The 18443-nt window shown below is 28.3% G+C and overlaps 2 protein-coding genes across 3 annotated transcripts in view; both read left to right on the top strand.

Annotated features, from left to right (window-relative positions):
• The window catches only part of LOC116771139 (probable G-protein coupled receptor CG31760), a 44694-nt gene that overhangs the window by 6366 nt on the left and 19885 nt on the right, over positions 1-18443 (top strand). For both annotated transcript variants that reach the window (XM_061523180.1, XM_032662878.2), the window contains exon 2: positions 9275-9300. The gene's annotated coding sequence lies outside the window, so the exon portion shown is untranslated. The remainder of the gene's footprint in view (positions 1-9274; positions 9301-18443) is intronic.
• Positions 5503-6969, top strand: LOC116771140 (meso-2,3-butanediol dehydrogenase-like). Its single transcript, XM_032662880.2, has one exon. It carries the CDS (start codon positions 5554-5556, stop codon positions 6307-6309), a length of 756 nt encoding a protein of 251 aa, XP_032518771.2. The 5' UTR covers positions 5503-5553; the 3' UTR covers positions 6310-6969.

The following is an 18443-nucleotide window of genomic DNA, read 5'->3' as shown; positions in this document are numbered from 1 at the left end:
TAATGGCTGAAGATAGCCTTTGATATTTAATGTCACCTGAATGACAGTCATGTATATAAAATATAGTATTTTTATAGGTTCTGTAAACTTAACTAATTGTATACATCAAGAAAAAAAATATAACGTCAGATAAGAATTCTACACGTGCCATTGAAGGCTAAAATGGCTTGAACTGAAATAAAATTACGATTATAATATAAGAATTTCTATTTTAACTTAAATTCAAACTGACTAAAAGCATAAGAGGACAAATAAGGAATAATTATTACCTTCATTTTTATGCTCTGGATAGATTATTTTAATTTCAAAGTTCAAAAGACAAATTATTGTTTTATTTTTTTAATAGTAAATAAATAATTTATTTTAAAAACAATTTTTATAGATAACTTAATAAGAAATTATATCGATACCGTCTTTTCTGTCAAAATAACAGAATATGTGTTTATTATCTTTGTGATAACTATAAACATTGCAATTTACCGTCTAATCTATAATATGTGTTCAGAATCCTAGCAATATTTTCACATATATAAAAGCAGATTTTTTTTAAATAACTGCTTAATTTTTATATATTTTAAATAGTAATCGACCAGCTAAGAATTAACTAATTACTTGTCACCGTCATTTGAATTGTTCCGTGAATTCGGAGCGGGGTTAAAGGAGGAAATATTAATGAAATTGATCCTATAGTGAGGTTCAAATTTAAAAAAATATATAGTCAAATAAATAGCGTGATAAAAGGTAAAATAACAAAAAAAAAAAAATAAACAAAGTTATTAAACATGCTATAATGTAATGTGAATATTTTTTTATTGGACTTATATTTTAAAGTTATTTATTTTTCGGCTGGGAGTTTGTTCTACATCTTGCGTAGTTCATTGGGCTTGAAGATGAAGCTTTAAAAAGAATATAAATAATTATGAAAGTCATGAATCAGAAAGTTTAAGAACTGGTCACAGATTATACTCTAATATAATTCATATATTGATTAAGTTTTTATTCCTTTCAGGGATGAAAAAAGAGAAATTTAGTTGCATCTAGTTATATTATGTTAATGAACGCAGTTTGAAAGTTTATTTGTAGTAGTGGTTATTGGCCTATTGGCTAAGAAAAAGGAAAACATATTATCCTCCCCTTCTACAATTATTCGAATAAACTAGAATGTTTTGGAATACACATAAAAAAACTCAAATTTTCAGTTTAAACCATCTATTTTCAAAAGTAACTCCTCGAAAATAGTCTAAATCAGAAACTCCTCGAAAATAGTCTACTTCCAGGACTGAGCCTGTGTTTGACCTCCCACTCTCACTCTAGACTCATTCAGAATTTAAGGATTTCATTCATTAAAGAATTTGAGGAAAGCTAAATTATAGCAAGGAGCATTCATCGCGTGATTTTTGATATAAATATGTTGCCGCGGAACGTTTGAGTAAAAGAAAACATCCGGTTTCAAACGTATCGGTTAATGATCTACTTCCCTGACCTTTTGTTGGATGGGTTGTTGAAATATCTGGGCTTTACAAATATTTTATAGAGTTTTATATAAAAGAAATTAAGATTTAGAATATTTTTAAACCAAATTGTGTACACATATGAAATAAATTCTTTAATTCTATAATAATGCGATAATAAAATCAAATCACAACAAAACATGTAAAATATCTTTTTAAGTATTATAATTAGATCTATAACGTCAATTCATCAAAACACTTCTATTTTCTATTAATAGTAAATAAATTGTCTTTATAAATTTCAAAGATTTAAAAATTACATTTGAGCAGATTTTACAAAGTCATTTAGTTCTGATTTTAATTGTAATTTCTTTAATTGATTTGTCTCTTAATCCTATGATAAAGGATGTATTTAGTCACAAGGTCAGGAACTATTTATTGTAAGAATAGTTATTATTACTCAAACATATATTGATATTTGGTATTATTAAATCTAGTTAGGTTTTTGTTTTCAATTCTATATTCAATATTCATTATCAATTCTAAGCATCTTTTCCCGGTTCAAAAAACTGTCGAGATAATAAAATGTAGATCAGACAAATTATTTTTAATAATGATTTTAATAATGATTTATTAAGGACGTGGTAGTTTTGTAAATTAATATATAATTTACTGAAAATGAAATTTATTGAAATAAATTACATTACATATATTTAAATTTAAATATAAATTTAATTATCTCACCCCTGCATAAATAAAAATTTGTCTATGTATATCAAGAGTAATTGACTATAAATTTTAATAAAATTATATATATATATATGTATATGTATATACACTATTTTTTGAAGTATATATCGGCGTAAGCAGCTTCAACGATGGATACAACATGAAAATAACTTAAGACTGGCATCAATTATTATAACAACTTATTGGTCGTCGTTACTATTGTTAAAAGTAAAATGAAATCAAAGAGAATAGAACTATGTTTGAATTCTGGTATAAATATGACGTCTGGACGCACGACAGCGGATCATAAAGAATGTGATTATGAAGAACCTTCGAGAAATACAAGAACATTTAGAAGAATTGAAGTTTCATTTTAAAGTATCTGGAACGTACTGAAACAAGTGACATTAGTGACGTCAGCGAGGCTGGCGTCCTCTCTCTAAAATAATGAATTTATAATTAAATCCGATATATATATATTGGTAAGTGTTTCATATCTCTTAAGATATTAATTACCCTTTAAGTATAAATATTGAAGGAGTTGAGACTAGTGCTGTACTAGGTTTCAACTCCTAATATTATTAACAATTATTTGGTATCACTGTGTTCACAGAAAAAGTGGTTCTTGTGACCGGTGGAAGTTCTGGTATTGGAACTGCAACGGCTATAAAATTTTGCAAAAAAGGAGCTAAAGTTGTGATTGTAGGTAGAAATCGAAAAAAACTTGCTATAAAATAATAATGCAATACAAATTGCATATGGATACCATCAAAGTGTCCGTGCAAGAAGAATGCAATTTGTATTTAAATAAACAATGCTGATGTTGGTTGCTTTGCAAGTATTACAGCAGATAACGCTATGGCAGAATTTGATAAAACTATGGCTGTAAACCTTAGAGCCGCTGTGGATCTCAGTCACCTTGCATTACCACACCTCATTAAAACTAAAGGTAACATAATGAATATTTCAATTATTGAATTTACTGCAGTATTTTTTGAAACAAATTTTTCATACGGCACTTCTAAAGCGGCTTTGGGACATTTTACCACTCTTATTCCTTTAGGTGCTAATTATTAGGCTAAAACGATCCATTTTTGGATCATTTTAGCCTTAGAATTAGCACCTTAAGAAATAAGAGTGAATTCTACAAACTCTTGCTCTGTTGAAACGGATTTAATATCAAGAAATTATAGAAAAAAGAACAGCCTTAGGAAAGGAGTCAGATGCAAATGAGATTGATGATATTATTATGTATGTAGCGAATGATAAGCCCCATAGTATCACTGGTTCTGCATACGTTATTGACAAAGGCATGTTAATTAAGGTGAAGCTCTTTATTCAATGTTATTGCTGCAAATTAAATCAAACGTTATTGCTGCAAATGTAATTGTTATTAATAATTTACAACAAAAAAATTGTTACACACAGTTTTTTATTTTTTTCACACCAATTTTTTTTAGTTTTAGGCTGTTACTTTTTCTCTTTTATCTTGTTTGTATAACTGAAGTACAAGACTTATCTAGGTACGCCGTGTCGGAAAGAACCGTCCACGAAGAGAAATACATTTTTCAATTTATTCTATTCACTTCAGCAAATTGCATTCTTGTTGCTCGGACACTTGATGGTATCCGTCAAATTTTTCTACGAAAAAACGAACACTATGAAAGGATTGTCAGTAATTTATATCAATAATTAAATTCTGACTTCCTTCACAGCTTTCTTTCTATTTTTAGAGTTGATTTTTTAAATAAATAAACAACTTAGCTATTTAGTCGAGAGTAAGTAATTATTTTATGTGAACGTTTAGTAACTGTCTGTTTAGCACAAATTTGAATCGTAAAACCGCATACACGGCGTTTCCCGTTTCTTATTCAATAATCTACGTGAACGCTATAATTCAAAGATTCCAGACACATCCAAAAACTTATGATTACGGATTCCGAAAATGGTGAAAAATTTAATTTCCAGCTTTTTTTAATAGATTTAATCGTAAAAGATATTTATTAACATACTATATTTATTATTTATTTGGTACAATCTTCTTATACAGTTCTGTTCTTACTGAGATATTACTCTCGTAAATGATTCGTGGCAGTATTGTTGAGTACTGCTGTAATTAAAAATGTATTATGACTCACAGCCGCTACTGATACAGTTCATTTTTCATTTGAATTCTCATTTGTGGGTATACGCTGTATGATTTCATCTTTTCTATTTTTATGAGCAACGCTCGTAATGTTTATTTTTATTAATTATAATATCTCTTATCACATCACAGATCATAAAAATTTTACTACTGTTCCTAACTCCTAAATTACAACTTTATAAACCTAATTAAAATCTTATGTAAAATACAGTAATGTATTTCAAAATAATATTGTTTTATATCCACGAAATGTTAGAATGTAGATATAGCTCTTGCATAAAAGTGAGAACAAAATATCTGGGTATCAGGGACTAAATAAAAATTTTCTTATAAATTTCCAAGACATGTAAACTTTTCTCTTTCAAACTGTTACTGTCTGGAAAATATTGAACTAGTTGGACTGAAGTGTTGCGAATTTCCTGTGATATCAAATATTTATTCCTTTCCAAAGAAGATATGAATACTTAAAATTATACGAATTGGTATTATGAGAAACTAAACTAAAATGCCTTAACTCAATTGGGACCTAATACTTAAATTGAAAAACAAGAATGGGACGTTTCCACCTGTCGTAGGTTCGAATCTTGCTGTTGTCGATGAAATTTTTTTTGGTGTATAATCTTCTTTGGCTTTTAAGTTATTTCAGTCGAAATCTTTGGTGTGGGTGTCAATTTCTTAAAAAAAAATCTTAAAATTATCAATTGGACAAATTTTTTACTCTTTATGTCGTAAATTAGCAAACAAAAAATATTTAAACAGCATATAAAGTTACAAGACTTAAATTGATACAATATTCTTGATATTTTTTGGACCCACCTATGTATAAATGGAAGTAAATACTTTTCTTTTACTATGCTAATATTTCAAAAAATATTCTTCGACGTGATTTTTATTTAATTAATATAAATTTTTAATTCTGTTGAAGTACTGTCAGGTTATTTTGTTATTTAAGAAAAAAATATAGATATATGTTCGTGAATATAATCCAGAGCTGTAATCACCTCTAAAATATATTAGATCTACTAACACCCTACATTTTATTTCCATTTTTAATAATATAGAATTATAAACTATGACCTGACAACTCCAACGGTTATGTTAAGTTGTTTTGTTTACAATATCTTATCACTAAATACTTTATGCGTTCGATAACATCTATATAAACGGAAGAAAAACAGTATTTAAAGTCAGAGTTAGGTCAGCTTGTTTTAGCAAAAGAACATTATTATGCCGTTTATCAATAAAGTCGTTCTTGTTGTTGGTGGAAGTTCTGGTATAGGGGCTGCAACTGCAATTAAATTATGTGGAGAAGGTGCGAGAGTTGCCATTGTAGGAAGAAACAAAAGCAAATTAAAGGTAGTTGAAAATCAATGTGAAGGAATTCTTGTAATAAATGCGGATGTAAGGCATGACGAAGATATAAAAAAAATTGTGGACACAACTGTAAACCATTTTGGTAAATTGGATGTTTTAATTAACAGTGTTGGTGTTGCTTGCTTTGCAAGTATTACAGCAGAGAACGCTATGGAAGAATTTGATAAAACTATGGCTGTAAACCTTAGAGCCGCTGTTTATCTTAGTCACCTTGCAATACCACACCTCATTAAAACTAAAGGTAACATAGTAAACATTTCAAGCGTTGCTTCGACTGCTGTATTTTTCGAAAATCATTTTGCTTATTGTACATCCAAAGCCGGATTAGACCATTTTACTAGAAGTATAGCACTTGAATTAGCACCTAAAGGTGTCCGAATAAATATTATCATTCCGGGGCCCGTTAAAACTGATTATATCAATGGTCTTATATCAGATATAAAAGAACATGAAAAATTCTATAAAATGTTAGAAAACCGAACAGCTTTAGGGAAGCAGTCTGAAGCCAACGAGATCGCTGATTTAATATTATATATTGCCAGTGAAAAAGCAAGAAGCATTACTGGTTCGTCGTTTGTAATAGATAATGGAATGTTACTCAAGGGTTAATAGCGATAGCGATGTCTATAAGTAATTACTTGCGCGACGTCGCTTGATACGCTGTATTTAATTAATCACAAAATTACTATAAGAAGGAACACCAAAACATTCGCCAAATTATTGTCTCTAAAACTCTTTATGAGACCCTTACAGTAAATCTAATTAGTATGTTTTTAAATTCAAGAGGAATTGATATTTGTCATGATGCTTTATGTTTATTAATTTTAAGTGATTTAAAGAAATTTATCATTAAATATGAAAGTGTATAAAGTACGTATTATATTATCATATAAATAAACATCATTTAAATAATAATATACTTCGTAATTAATTTATAATTATGTTTAATTATGCGCAATAAAATTGTAGATAATTTTAATAAACAATTCATATTACTACATACAATTTCAGATGTCAATAACAGACGATATTCGTAGTTGTCTCTTGACATAACAAACTACCCTAAACTTCTCTGTATCTTATATAAGCTTTAGTTGAGATTGAGGTCATTCATTCACAAAATTAAATAGAGAGTTTCAAAAAAAAAAATGAATGTTAAATTAAAAATTAATTTGTAAAATTAATTATCAAAACGTAAAAGTTGATCTTAATTATTAATGAAATTTAAGTTTTTAATGTAAACTACATGATATAAATAATGGTTACATCTGCCTCTGTTTTATTGAAAATGAAAACTAAAAAAATATCTTATTATAATTAAATTTTAAGATTAATTGAATTAGAAACAATAAATTTTTATCCTCACTAAAACAATCTTTTTTAGAAAAGTATATTTAATATTAAAATACAACCGTGGTGGCCTGGAGGTTAAAGACCCGCCTTCACGCGAGAGGGCGCGGGTTCGAAACCTGGCAAATACCAATGTGATCTTTTCCGAGTCATATGTAATTTCTATGAGTATTTAGACACCACTGACGGGCGGTGAAAGAAAACATCATGAGGAAACCTGGTCTAATAGTTTCAAATTATAAGACTGAAATCGCCAACCCGTCTTGAGCAAGCGTGGTGATTAATGCTCTAACCTTCTCCATGCGAGAAAGAGGCCTTTGCTCAGCAGTGGGCTCCGATAGGCTGATGATGATGCAAATACAGCCAAGACACACAAACATCAAGGATATGCTTTAAGGAATAAGTTTGAAAAAAATATCCTTTTCTTTTTCAATAGCGAAAGTTCTCTTCTGTTTTCGTGTTCAGTGAAAGAAGAATCTTTGTTTTTTGTCCACAACTTTTATAATATAAAAATTCTCATAAAATCCATTTGGTTCAATTGATATACATATATAGAAATGATAGATTTAATGGAAACTGAAGTATGATCTCGTTTGAATTTATATAACCAACCGTGTATCTAAAATTTTTTTGTTTGTTGTCGTTATTTTATGTCTTTCCCAAAGATCTATGTATATATAAAATGTGGGATCTATGTACGTATTTAATGATTAAATTATGATTGAAATTACGATATGATTAAATTCTCATAAATAAGAAAGGAAAGGACTTTTTCTTTTAAGACCGTTTTATATTTAGGTACATCGTGTCCACAGATTAAACATATTTGCGTTCAAAACAAAATTCAATGGTAATCAATAACGTCCAATGCATAATTCAATACTCATTACTATGTAAATGCATCTTTTACAGACTGAAGTAGCAATCTCATTTCCGAAGTAGGTACTATTTTGTAAGGTCCGTTGTTGCTTTCATGTTTTTATTTACATGTTGCCGACACTACGTTGGACGTCTTCTTTTGTCTGGCAAAGTTTTAACCGCTCAGTTTCTATTTGCGGCACTTGTGTTTCCTGTATTGTATATATTAACTATTCAATTTTAAACTTCGATATTGAAACTCTGCATTTATTTTAATCCTTTAAAATGCAATGCAAACGAAAATACATAAAGTAAAAAGAAGGTATTAAATGAAGGTGTATACAATATTAATTTCATCATCAACAAAGCTTTATAAAAATTCAATGTACTATGCAAGTGTTCATAGACTTTATTTAATCTTTCATAGTTTGATGGATAATATGAATAGGAATCATATCTAGATTGATCTGTTATGAACTTAATAACTGAACTCATTTGTATAGTATTTACCACTTTTAAAAGTTGAATATTATATCAGAAAGAATGAATTTCTATGTTTAGTTTTAAAAATCATCTATATCATTTACACTGTTCAGTTCTCTATCCAAAATATTTTTCTTAAGATGTAATAATTTATCGATGGTTAAATTCATTAATTTATTAAAAAAAAAAATATTTTGAAATAAATTATTGCGTTATTACATATTGAAATAAATCACGGTGCGGTTTGTGCTTTAGAAATTTTTGGTGGAAATATACGGATTAAAAGTTTGAAAGCTCTAGTGTAATTAAGAAAATAACTGTACAGTGATTATATAGAAGCACTTAGAACAAAATATTAACATTACTTAATTAAAGACCTGTTTCGTCAATAGATTTTCTAATAAAAATAGTCAAATTATAATCCGGACCTATCCCGTTTGTCGCTATGAAACAATAATTTTTCCTAAGTCACTTTTAATATCGATATCACTACGAACAACGATAAACGTGGCAGAGTTTTCAAAGAACCTTTCAGTGATGAAGCTTTTAAAACGATTTGACAAATGAAATGAAAATAATAATGGCAAATATATATAATACCCAAAATCGAAACTACGATAAGGTAAAGTGAATGGGTGAGAGCAACCATTAATTCTCGTTAAAATAATTATTATATGAAATTAAGGTTAAATTAAACAATGTTTTGTAATGGATTTTGAATAACAAATTTATTCTTCGTAATTGGATGTTAGTTATCACAAACTTAGATAAAAGGTTTTATGTACTTTAAATAACAATTGTTTTGAGGGTAAATTCGTACAGATATATACAGTGATAAGGTTGTTAATGCTTCTCTAATAATAGTTTTTCTTTTTCTTTTCAGAATCGAGAATGATTTGAACACGTTCGGTAAGTCTTGATGTATAACAGAGTATAATAGTAACTTTTCATTAAAAAATTACTTTTATCTTTAAACTAGGTACCAGCCCCGGCTTCGGACGGGCTCTTCACAAAAAATTAAAAATAGCCTATTTTAATTTGAGAATTATAAACTTATATTATGATAACTTTCAAATGGCACGCCCGATTTAAATGATTAAAAAAGATTTAATTTACAGATACAGATGTAGGCTTGAAAACGAAGTAATTGATTTTGATAAGTCTTAATACTGTATTTATGTAAATAACTTTCCAATAAACGCTTGAAGAATGCCAATTTTTAAAAGTTGTAAATTGGATATAGTATGTTATCCTTAAAGCATAGACATATGCCACCACGGACTTTCTGTAGACCTATATAAGATACACAATTCCACCATATATTATTTTGTTATATCTCAAAGACTTTAGGCAGCGTTTTTGTTAAAAGCTCTCAGACGGCTCATGTTTTCCCGACATCTTAAACAAATATCGTTAATGTACAAACAAGTAAATACAAAAACTTAACAAATTATATACTAAAACCTTCCTCGAGAATCGCGCTATAGAGTGAGAACTGTTTGATAATCGGTGCAGTAGTTTTCCGTTTATTGCGAACAAACAGACAGACAGACGCGGCGAGGGACTTTCTTAGGGTTCTGTAGCCAAATGGCAAAAAACCGAACCCTTATAGATTCGTCATTTCTGTCTGTCCGTCTGTCCGTGTCTCCGAATGTCCGTCCATATGCCACAGCCATTTATTTCCATAACTGTTGGGCAAACATAGTTGAAACTTTGTAGGTTGATGTATTCTGGTAACCGCTATTTAATAAATTTAAAAATTAAAATAGTTTTTGAGAAATAATACATTTTCAAAAAACGAACATACAAATTTGTCGTTCATACAAACACTGTGTAAAACCAAGTAATTTTTTTTTAAACATCGATCAAAGTTACAACGCACTACAATAATTTTTATATAATGTCATCTTCTTGTTGCTGCGGAACCCTTCACGGGCGAGATCGATTCGCACTTGTTTTATAATATGTATTGATTGATCGATAAAACGGGATAAGATTTAAGTGTTTTAAATCGTGTTAGCATCGAAAATTTAATGATAATTATAAATTAAAAGTAATATTATCTCGAAAATTACTTATGTTTAGCAGATAATAAGAGATATTTGTCGTTATTTTAAATCCTTCAATTTTAAATTACATCCCGACAAAGATGTCAGATACGATATTGCTTTCGGTTAGAATGGAAAATATCAATAAGTTTTTAATTCAAAGTAAGTATAAATTAATATTTACAGAGTTTGTATGTATGATTGATATTGTGGTTAAAAATATACGACTGATGATTTTAAATGTTAACAATCCATACGTCGCTATCTGGTTCCAATACATTTCTAAACACTAGAAATCGTGAGTTATAGCATCGTTTATTAAGCGAAAAAATACAGAACACTAAAACCATATTGAAATAAAAAAATACAAGGTTTATTTAATTAAATGTTTCATTCACAGTTTACCTTAATAACATCAGCACTATCGCTGTCAATAATTTAATAAAGTCAAGACGTCTTGTTTAAATTAATACATTACGTATCCTGAATTCAAATATAATCTTGTTCTATAAACACATATTACAAGTAACTACTTAAAGTCATATAAAGTTACTTTGAAGTTTATAATTAAATTGCAAAACAGCTATTGAATTCTGAATCTTTTGCAGCGATAATCGACTTCGAATTCGAAAACTTTTAAACATCCATTAACACTGAATATAAAGGAACTAAAACTAGATGTAAGAAAATAAGTACGATTTCATATACCACAGTAAGTCTTATTAAGGCTGTAATTTTCATTAATACATAATAAAAGTTGGCATTGTTTAACCATTCAAATATCTTTTGTACTTATAATATTGTCGAACAGTTACCAATTTTAAAACTCCGAAGAGTTCTTTATATGCCGAAACACAAGGACTTATATAACAAATAGAAAAATTCATTTGTAGTCGTAAATACATTACCAGCTTTTTTATTCCGTTTGACAGATTTTGTTCATTCAATTATGTATATTTTACATACAACAAGAAGCCTTAATTTGAATACATTCCATTCTATAATATTTTTAATAAGGTATTTTTAAACACATATATTATATATATATATATATATATATATATATATATATATATATATATATAACCAACCCACCAACACTGCATAAAGTCGGTTAAGATACTGCTTATTTTATTTTTTACCATAAGAATAATTTTCATCATTGAAATAATACGTCAAAATTACAAGTCACGGAGAGTAAATGTAGAAACAAATAAGATTTATTTTTCTTAGAAGAAATTAATTTGTGCAAAACGCTTTTATTCGATGCGAAATAGGTTGGGCGGAGCAGAAAGGAAATAAGGTTATCTCGAACTCAACGGTTTCTCAGGAAGCCTTCATAAGTATACCTATAAAGCACAATATTACTATACCATCTCCTGTACCATATTCTTAGTTTTGCAGAGGCATGGCATAAAAATAACATTATTCGTAGATTACTTAACTTTCTAGCCTAGTTTAGCGTGCCGTAGAAAATTGCCAGATGAAATTAGTTTCTTTTGTGTCAGTTGTAATGTTATCTTGAAGAAATTATGTGGAACCTTATGTAGAAATATAAATATGTATGTCCTACAGATTTTTTAAACACAATATCCCTATTTTTTTACATTAAAGCAATATTTAGCTAATATTTGCAACACTTAAAAATAACGAGAACAACCTATGTTTGCATTTTAAAATTATGAACGTATATCGTTGAATTTATCATAATCTATTTATTATTTGCATTAAAATTCAGTTTTCCAAATATTTACTCCCATCCAACAAATATATTTCTAAACTTGAATCATAAAACCTCTTGATAAACTTGATTTCCGAATTTTAATCTTTTTTTTAAATAATATTTTTTTTACGGAGAAATGCAGGGCTTCCTAATAAGAGATTTTCTATACAGCTAAAACAAAATTCTTTGACTAATTATCAATATGTTGTACACATGGTATGATTTTAGGGCCATTCTATATATTACACCGATTATAAAAAAACTTTAAACCCTATATGTATACCATACTATGAATTATGAATGTCTACAAAAATTTATTTAAAGTTAAAATTATTTTTTTCGTATCCGCTAGTGAACTTTAAAAAAAATAGAAAACATTTGAAACGCATCTTATATAAAATTCAAGTCCGTTATTTAAACTAAGCGTAATATAACGTTTCTGAACAAGAGTAGTAAAACTCTAGTTACTTAGTAAAAGTAATTTCACGGTTTCGTAGAAATGTATAGGTGAAGAAATAACCTGCGGGCTAACAAAGCTTTATGACGTGTTTACGATTGTTGACAAGCCTACAAAGTTCGTGAAGAAGATTTTACGATACACCTAAGACGGTAAAGTTATTTCAGAAAAGTTTTGTGACTGATAATTAATCTGTATATATAATGTACTAAGCAAATTAACCTTTTTTTATGAGAAAGATGGCAAATGAACAGACGGCCTACTTAATGGGCAGTAGTGACCGTCGCCCATGGACATCTGCAACATAGATGTTGCGGATGCGTTGCCAACCTTGATTTTGGAGGAAAAGGGAGTGGTGGGAATAAGGAAATGGCAGGAGAGTGTGGAAATGGGAAAAGGTTAACCGGTTCTCTCACTCATCGGACGAAACGCAGCCACTAAAGGCTACTTCACGCTGATCTTCTGTTTGAGGGTGGTACTTCCCCTGTCGAGCCAGCCCATATTCGAGCTATAGTAACTTAACCACAATTCGGCTCTAACCACCTAATAACCTCTGTCCAATAAATAAAATATTGGAGATACTTTGTTTTTTATTATGTCTGCGGTTGTTATTTTTGACTGTCTGACACTTAACTTTAGACAAAAATACGCTGAAATTACTTTGAAAAAAATATTTAGATTTAAAGATCTGTTAAATGGCAAAACACCAATTATATTTGTTGTATTTTGTAAATTGGGGTTTCGGTTAAATTAGTATTTTTTTATTGTACAGAGTAGTTATGATAGTGACTAAAATAAAATTTTCATGTAAAAATGAAATTTTCACTTGGGGTTTGTGCAAGCTATTGGGTATACTTAAAATCGCTTCAATTTATGCCCCAGCAATCACCTTCTATCACGACTTTTAATCGAAAACTTAACATAAATAGTTCGAAAGCTATTCCGTTTGTAAATTTTTGACTTCAATATATCTAATGATAATAACAAAATTTTATAAAAGTAAAAAAAAACTCCCTACACATTATTTATTATTTACCGATTATAATTTGAAGCAGGTAATTGGGTAATCATATGCTTAAAAGTTGTTACAAAATTTTGGAAAAGAGCTGATACTTTCACCGTTGGACTAATATGAACCAAACTTACTAAGAAATGCCACAAGAAAATTGGTTTTCCAGTCAAAAAACCACATCGAAATCGGTTGATCCCTTTCAAACCTACAATGACGCATACCGATACACACAGACATCGAACTTATAACCCTCTTTTTGCGTGTGGGTTTAATATTTGGAAAGTTTTCATCGCTGGTACTTAGGAAGACGATAAAAAAACTTACTTGGGTGAGAAATTTATGTGAATTTATCATTATTTATATAAGAATGCATGAGAATTCAGTAAAACATTCCGAATGTAATGAAATTTAAAACTAAATTAAATTACATACCAAAATATTACATGTATAAAATTTTATAGTGATTTACAATTTTTATTTTTATAATTACTTAGGTAAAATCGATAACAAAAATTAATTTTTTATTAATATGAGCTATTGAATTATCTTGAAAGCATGTTTATCATTCGAAAGCTTTGTATATTCCTGCCGAGTTTATAATTTGCTCAGTGATCATGGCTTATTCAGTGGAGCGTGACACACTTTGTGACGATACAAAAATAAATATTGTTGAGCCCACATCTATTTAATACGATACAGTGAAATGTTGGTCTAGTATAAAATATTAAGAAATTCATTTCATTTAATAACAAATCAGGTCGACTTCATGCAATTGTGATGGTTGGTGTTATAATAAAATTTTAGGTTTTTTTTTTTTTTTAATTGTGGTAATAAACAATATTTTATAGAAAATACTTTTCATATTTTTCTTTAAAATGTACTTGATCCAGTTGTAAAAGCTTTTGCATTGGTATGTATACGTATGTTATTCTTTGGTCGAACAAAATTTTGACCTATTTCCAACCGTTGAATAAATGCGAAACTTTTTACGCTTATAAAAGATTTATGATATAACTATAAGCTCTATAGGTACCCTAATTAGCTGAGCCTGATCAGAAACTTAGAGATACCATATTAAAACAATAAATCTTCTGAAATAGAAAAAAAAATAAATAAACTACACTAAAGATACTAAAAAATGAGGACTAAAGAGAAAGGTTAACTGAAAAGTAAAAAAAAAAGAAAATCAATAAACTTGCATTGAGAATATTAATAGGAGAAATCTTTTATTATCCAAATGCGTGGGGTGCTTTTAAAGTTATTTCAAGAATAAATTTTTATTTAAAAATATTGATCAGAAAAATATTATAACGGTAGAAATTAATGTGCCCATGCCTTCATATTGATTATAATATATTTTTTTTATTGACGTCAAAATTCTATCCAGTACATCAGTTTCGGTACTGATATACGGCTGATATTTATACCAAAGTTTATACAAATTTAGTCCATAAATCCCACCTTGATCATTGCTTATAATATATAATATATAATATTCTAGTGCTAATGTTAGTCACCTTTTGGGGTATATGAGGACAGGACGGGCAAGATAAATAAATGTCACTATAATCCAATCTGTTATGATTCAATTATTCAGGTCACATTGTTTCTAAGGCACAAGATATAAATATCCGACGATGGGTGCGAAGATATCATTAAATATTATTTTTTTTTATAAAAAGGCGACAAATCAGTCTTGACTACATACGTGTAGAGTACTACTTTCTCATGTACTACTACTACATGAGAAATGTGAATACTGTTACATGCATAATTAATTATATGTAATGCAATTTAAATAAATACCATATTTTAATAATAATAAATAGTTTTTGCTTTCTTTAAAAAAATACAAAGAAAATAATTTAAATAACATATAAAATAGTGTTGCTACAGTTTTTATTCTTAAATTACATAATTATATTATTTTGGTAAAACCGGTAATTGGTAACTTTTACCAGTTGGAAAAAGACTGTTTATATACTGCGCAATTAATACGAAGCCCTATAGCTGGAACACGAGGAAATCTTTGAATAAATATTAAAATCACTTAAAATAAGTTATAAGTTATATTATTTTTAAATCAAGAAATAAATAAAAATTGCTTTTATTTCAATACCTTTACTTAAAACTATTTCTCACTTCTGTTTTAAATAGTAAAGTATCTATAAACCACTTTTATTTGTCAAATCTCTGAGTTCATTATAGCGAAAATGTTTCTTAATACTTCTAAGTCTTTTTATATAAATTTAAAACTTTAAAAAACATTATATTGCAATTTATACATTATATTTGTTTAGAAACATTTTAACTTGGTTATCCGGAGATTTATTTGTCCACAAATATCTCATGTGCGTTAAATCACTGACAAGTCTATCTCGTCCTTCCCTGTCACACCGCTCACATACCGCAGGAGGTAGCTCACATTACCATGAGAACCAGTAATGGACATCTTTTCATCTATTTAAACTATCGATGATCGTGAGGATAATTTGGAATGACATAACAATGAAAGACCCTGAAACTGGTTATATGAAAGTACAGGAATCGAATTTGTTCAATGTAATAAATAAGATGCGATGTGATTTCGGACGTTGTTTATTCTAGTTCTAGAAGCGGTTTGCCAAACAAGTCGAAAATCCTCTGAGAGAATGTCTGACCCTTACGTTTACGGGTTCGAGCACTCTTCCCCGAATTATATACAATCTGACCGCCCCACTTCACGCCTTTTTCCTCGTCAATCGACATTTGCAAACAAATATCTTCACAAAGCCCTGGATGGAGGTTGATTAAAGGTTTTTTCAATGAACGTTGAAAATTGGTAGTAGTGTCCACACAATATCAGAAGTCACTATTTGACTTTGTTTACTCCAATAAACTTAATAAAACTATAGAATCTTTAATTTGTATTACTTAATCATAAGGATCAAACAATTTGATTTCTCACTTAAACCATTGTTACTTAAAATCGTTTATTAAGAGCAATGAAATAAATTAATTACTTTGCTTGTGTAGTTTACAAATTAGATAATCATGTGTTAAAATAGTTTAAGTAATATTTTTTTGGTATGTGTTAAATTACCTTCCAACTATTATTTTTAGAAAACAAGAGCGGACAACTGACAAGAGTGTTGAGAATCACTAGTAGTATTGATTAATTTAGCACTCTATATCTGTCCATCCATGACCATCAGATCTGAAGATTTATCTCCGACAAAATTAAGGGCATCATAGTTTAATTGGCAAAGACTCTGTAAGTTTGTTTAGCTCATTTATATTTTTTTTTAATTTAATTTTCATTAAACTTTTTACAAATAGGTGAAAACCATTTGTTATTCTTCAATACCTTTTGTAGTTGCATTTACGATTTTTGGTAATTTTTATGTATAATAACAAAATTATAGGCCGAAGACATTTGTGATATATCTTTACAATAATTTGTTTAATTTTCGTTAATGATAACTTTACAAGAATTAATTATTTGAAAAGCATATAAATGCAAATTTCAATATTTAAACTGAAATTAGCGTCAAAATTATTTATTTTTAATTTATTACTTTTCTAGTCTCTCTTTTGTTACGACGCTTGTATGTTCAGTCAATAAATTAGGACCAAAGAATATAATTCTGTGCTAAACAAAAAAACTAAATCATGTTATAAAACAGACAACATTTTCTTGTTCAGAACGTATTTGAATATTTATATGGTGTATCTCGTGCTGTGTGTCACGAATGAGTATTCAAAACCTAAGGCTTTGTAGAAAAAAGTTGATGAGATTTTCGTTTCACTGTCGATAAAGAGTTTGAATTTTTAACAAAGAGTTCATTCCTAGTAATGATATGGGTAGAAGACACGTAAAGTAGCGAATATATTAAGCAAATTAAGAGTTTTTATGTCGAATACTTGATATTATTTATCATTACAGCCATCGAAATCATTAAAATAATATAAGTTGCTTTAAAAAAGTGTTTAAATGTTACTGTGTTGAATACATAATAAAATAACTATTAAAACAAATTCTAATCAAGTTGCAGAGAAAAGTGATGACCTAAACTTCGTAATTACTATTAATACATATTAAAAATAGTATTTTTTTAACTTTTAACTAAGTCAAATACAATTCATTCTTTCTTTTGTAGACTACTAGTATTATTTTATATAAAAAAATATTAAATAAAAAAAGTCATCAAACAATGTTTTTTAATATATGCACATATATTACAAGGCATACATACAATATTATGAAATAAACATTTCTACTGGAATATTGCTATTAATTTTCATAGTTTTCAGTATCGTTAATAGTTTTAAAATAAAATATAATAAACACTATATGTATTGTGATTAAAATTGTTATTAAGTAATTGTTATTAAAAAAACTTCAGCTTACCGTATTTTAATTAATTTAAAGCATAATTAGATTATTATACAAAATAAAAACCGTTTTTATTAATAATCAATTAACATTGTAAAGTCTGTTTTAAACTTAAGGGTCCATTGAGATAATTGAACACGAGAGACTCTTTGTGGCAATATGAATTTGTAATGTGACAGCGAGAGACGGCATCTTTTTATTTTTATTAAAAGTATAACTGTTACTGTTTGTAAAATATTTTGAGTTATTTGATTGAATATAGATAAATTAATTTTCTACATCTTCCTCGAAGATTAAACGAAACTATATTAACTATAAAATATTATTTAATCCATCATAGTATTAAAAATGCCTCGTCAAAGACGTTATAGTCTGACAAAATTATGAAACTGTACTAAAAGCAGTTCATGTACTGTGTGCCAAAGCACTTGTTTGCT

This window comes from Danaus plexippus, chromosome 17 (assembly GCF_018135715.1).
Source record: "Danaus plexippus chromosome 17, MEX_DaPlex, whole genome shotgun sequence".
NCBI lineage: Eukaryota > Metazoa > Arthropoda > Insecta > Lepidoptera > Nymphalidae > Danaus > Danaus plexippus.
The sequence above is the reverse complement of the archived record's forward strand: the minus strand, read 5'-3'. Positions and strand labels throughout refer to the sequence as shown.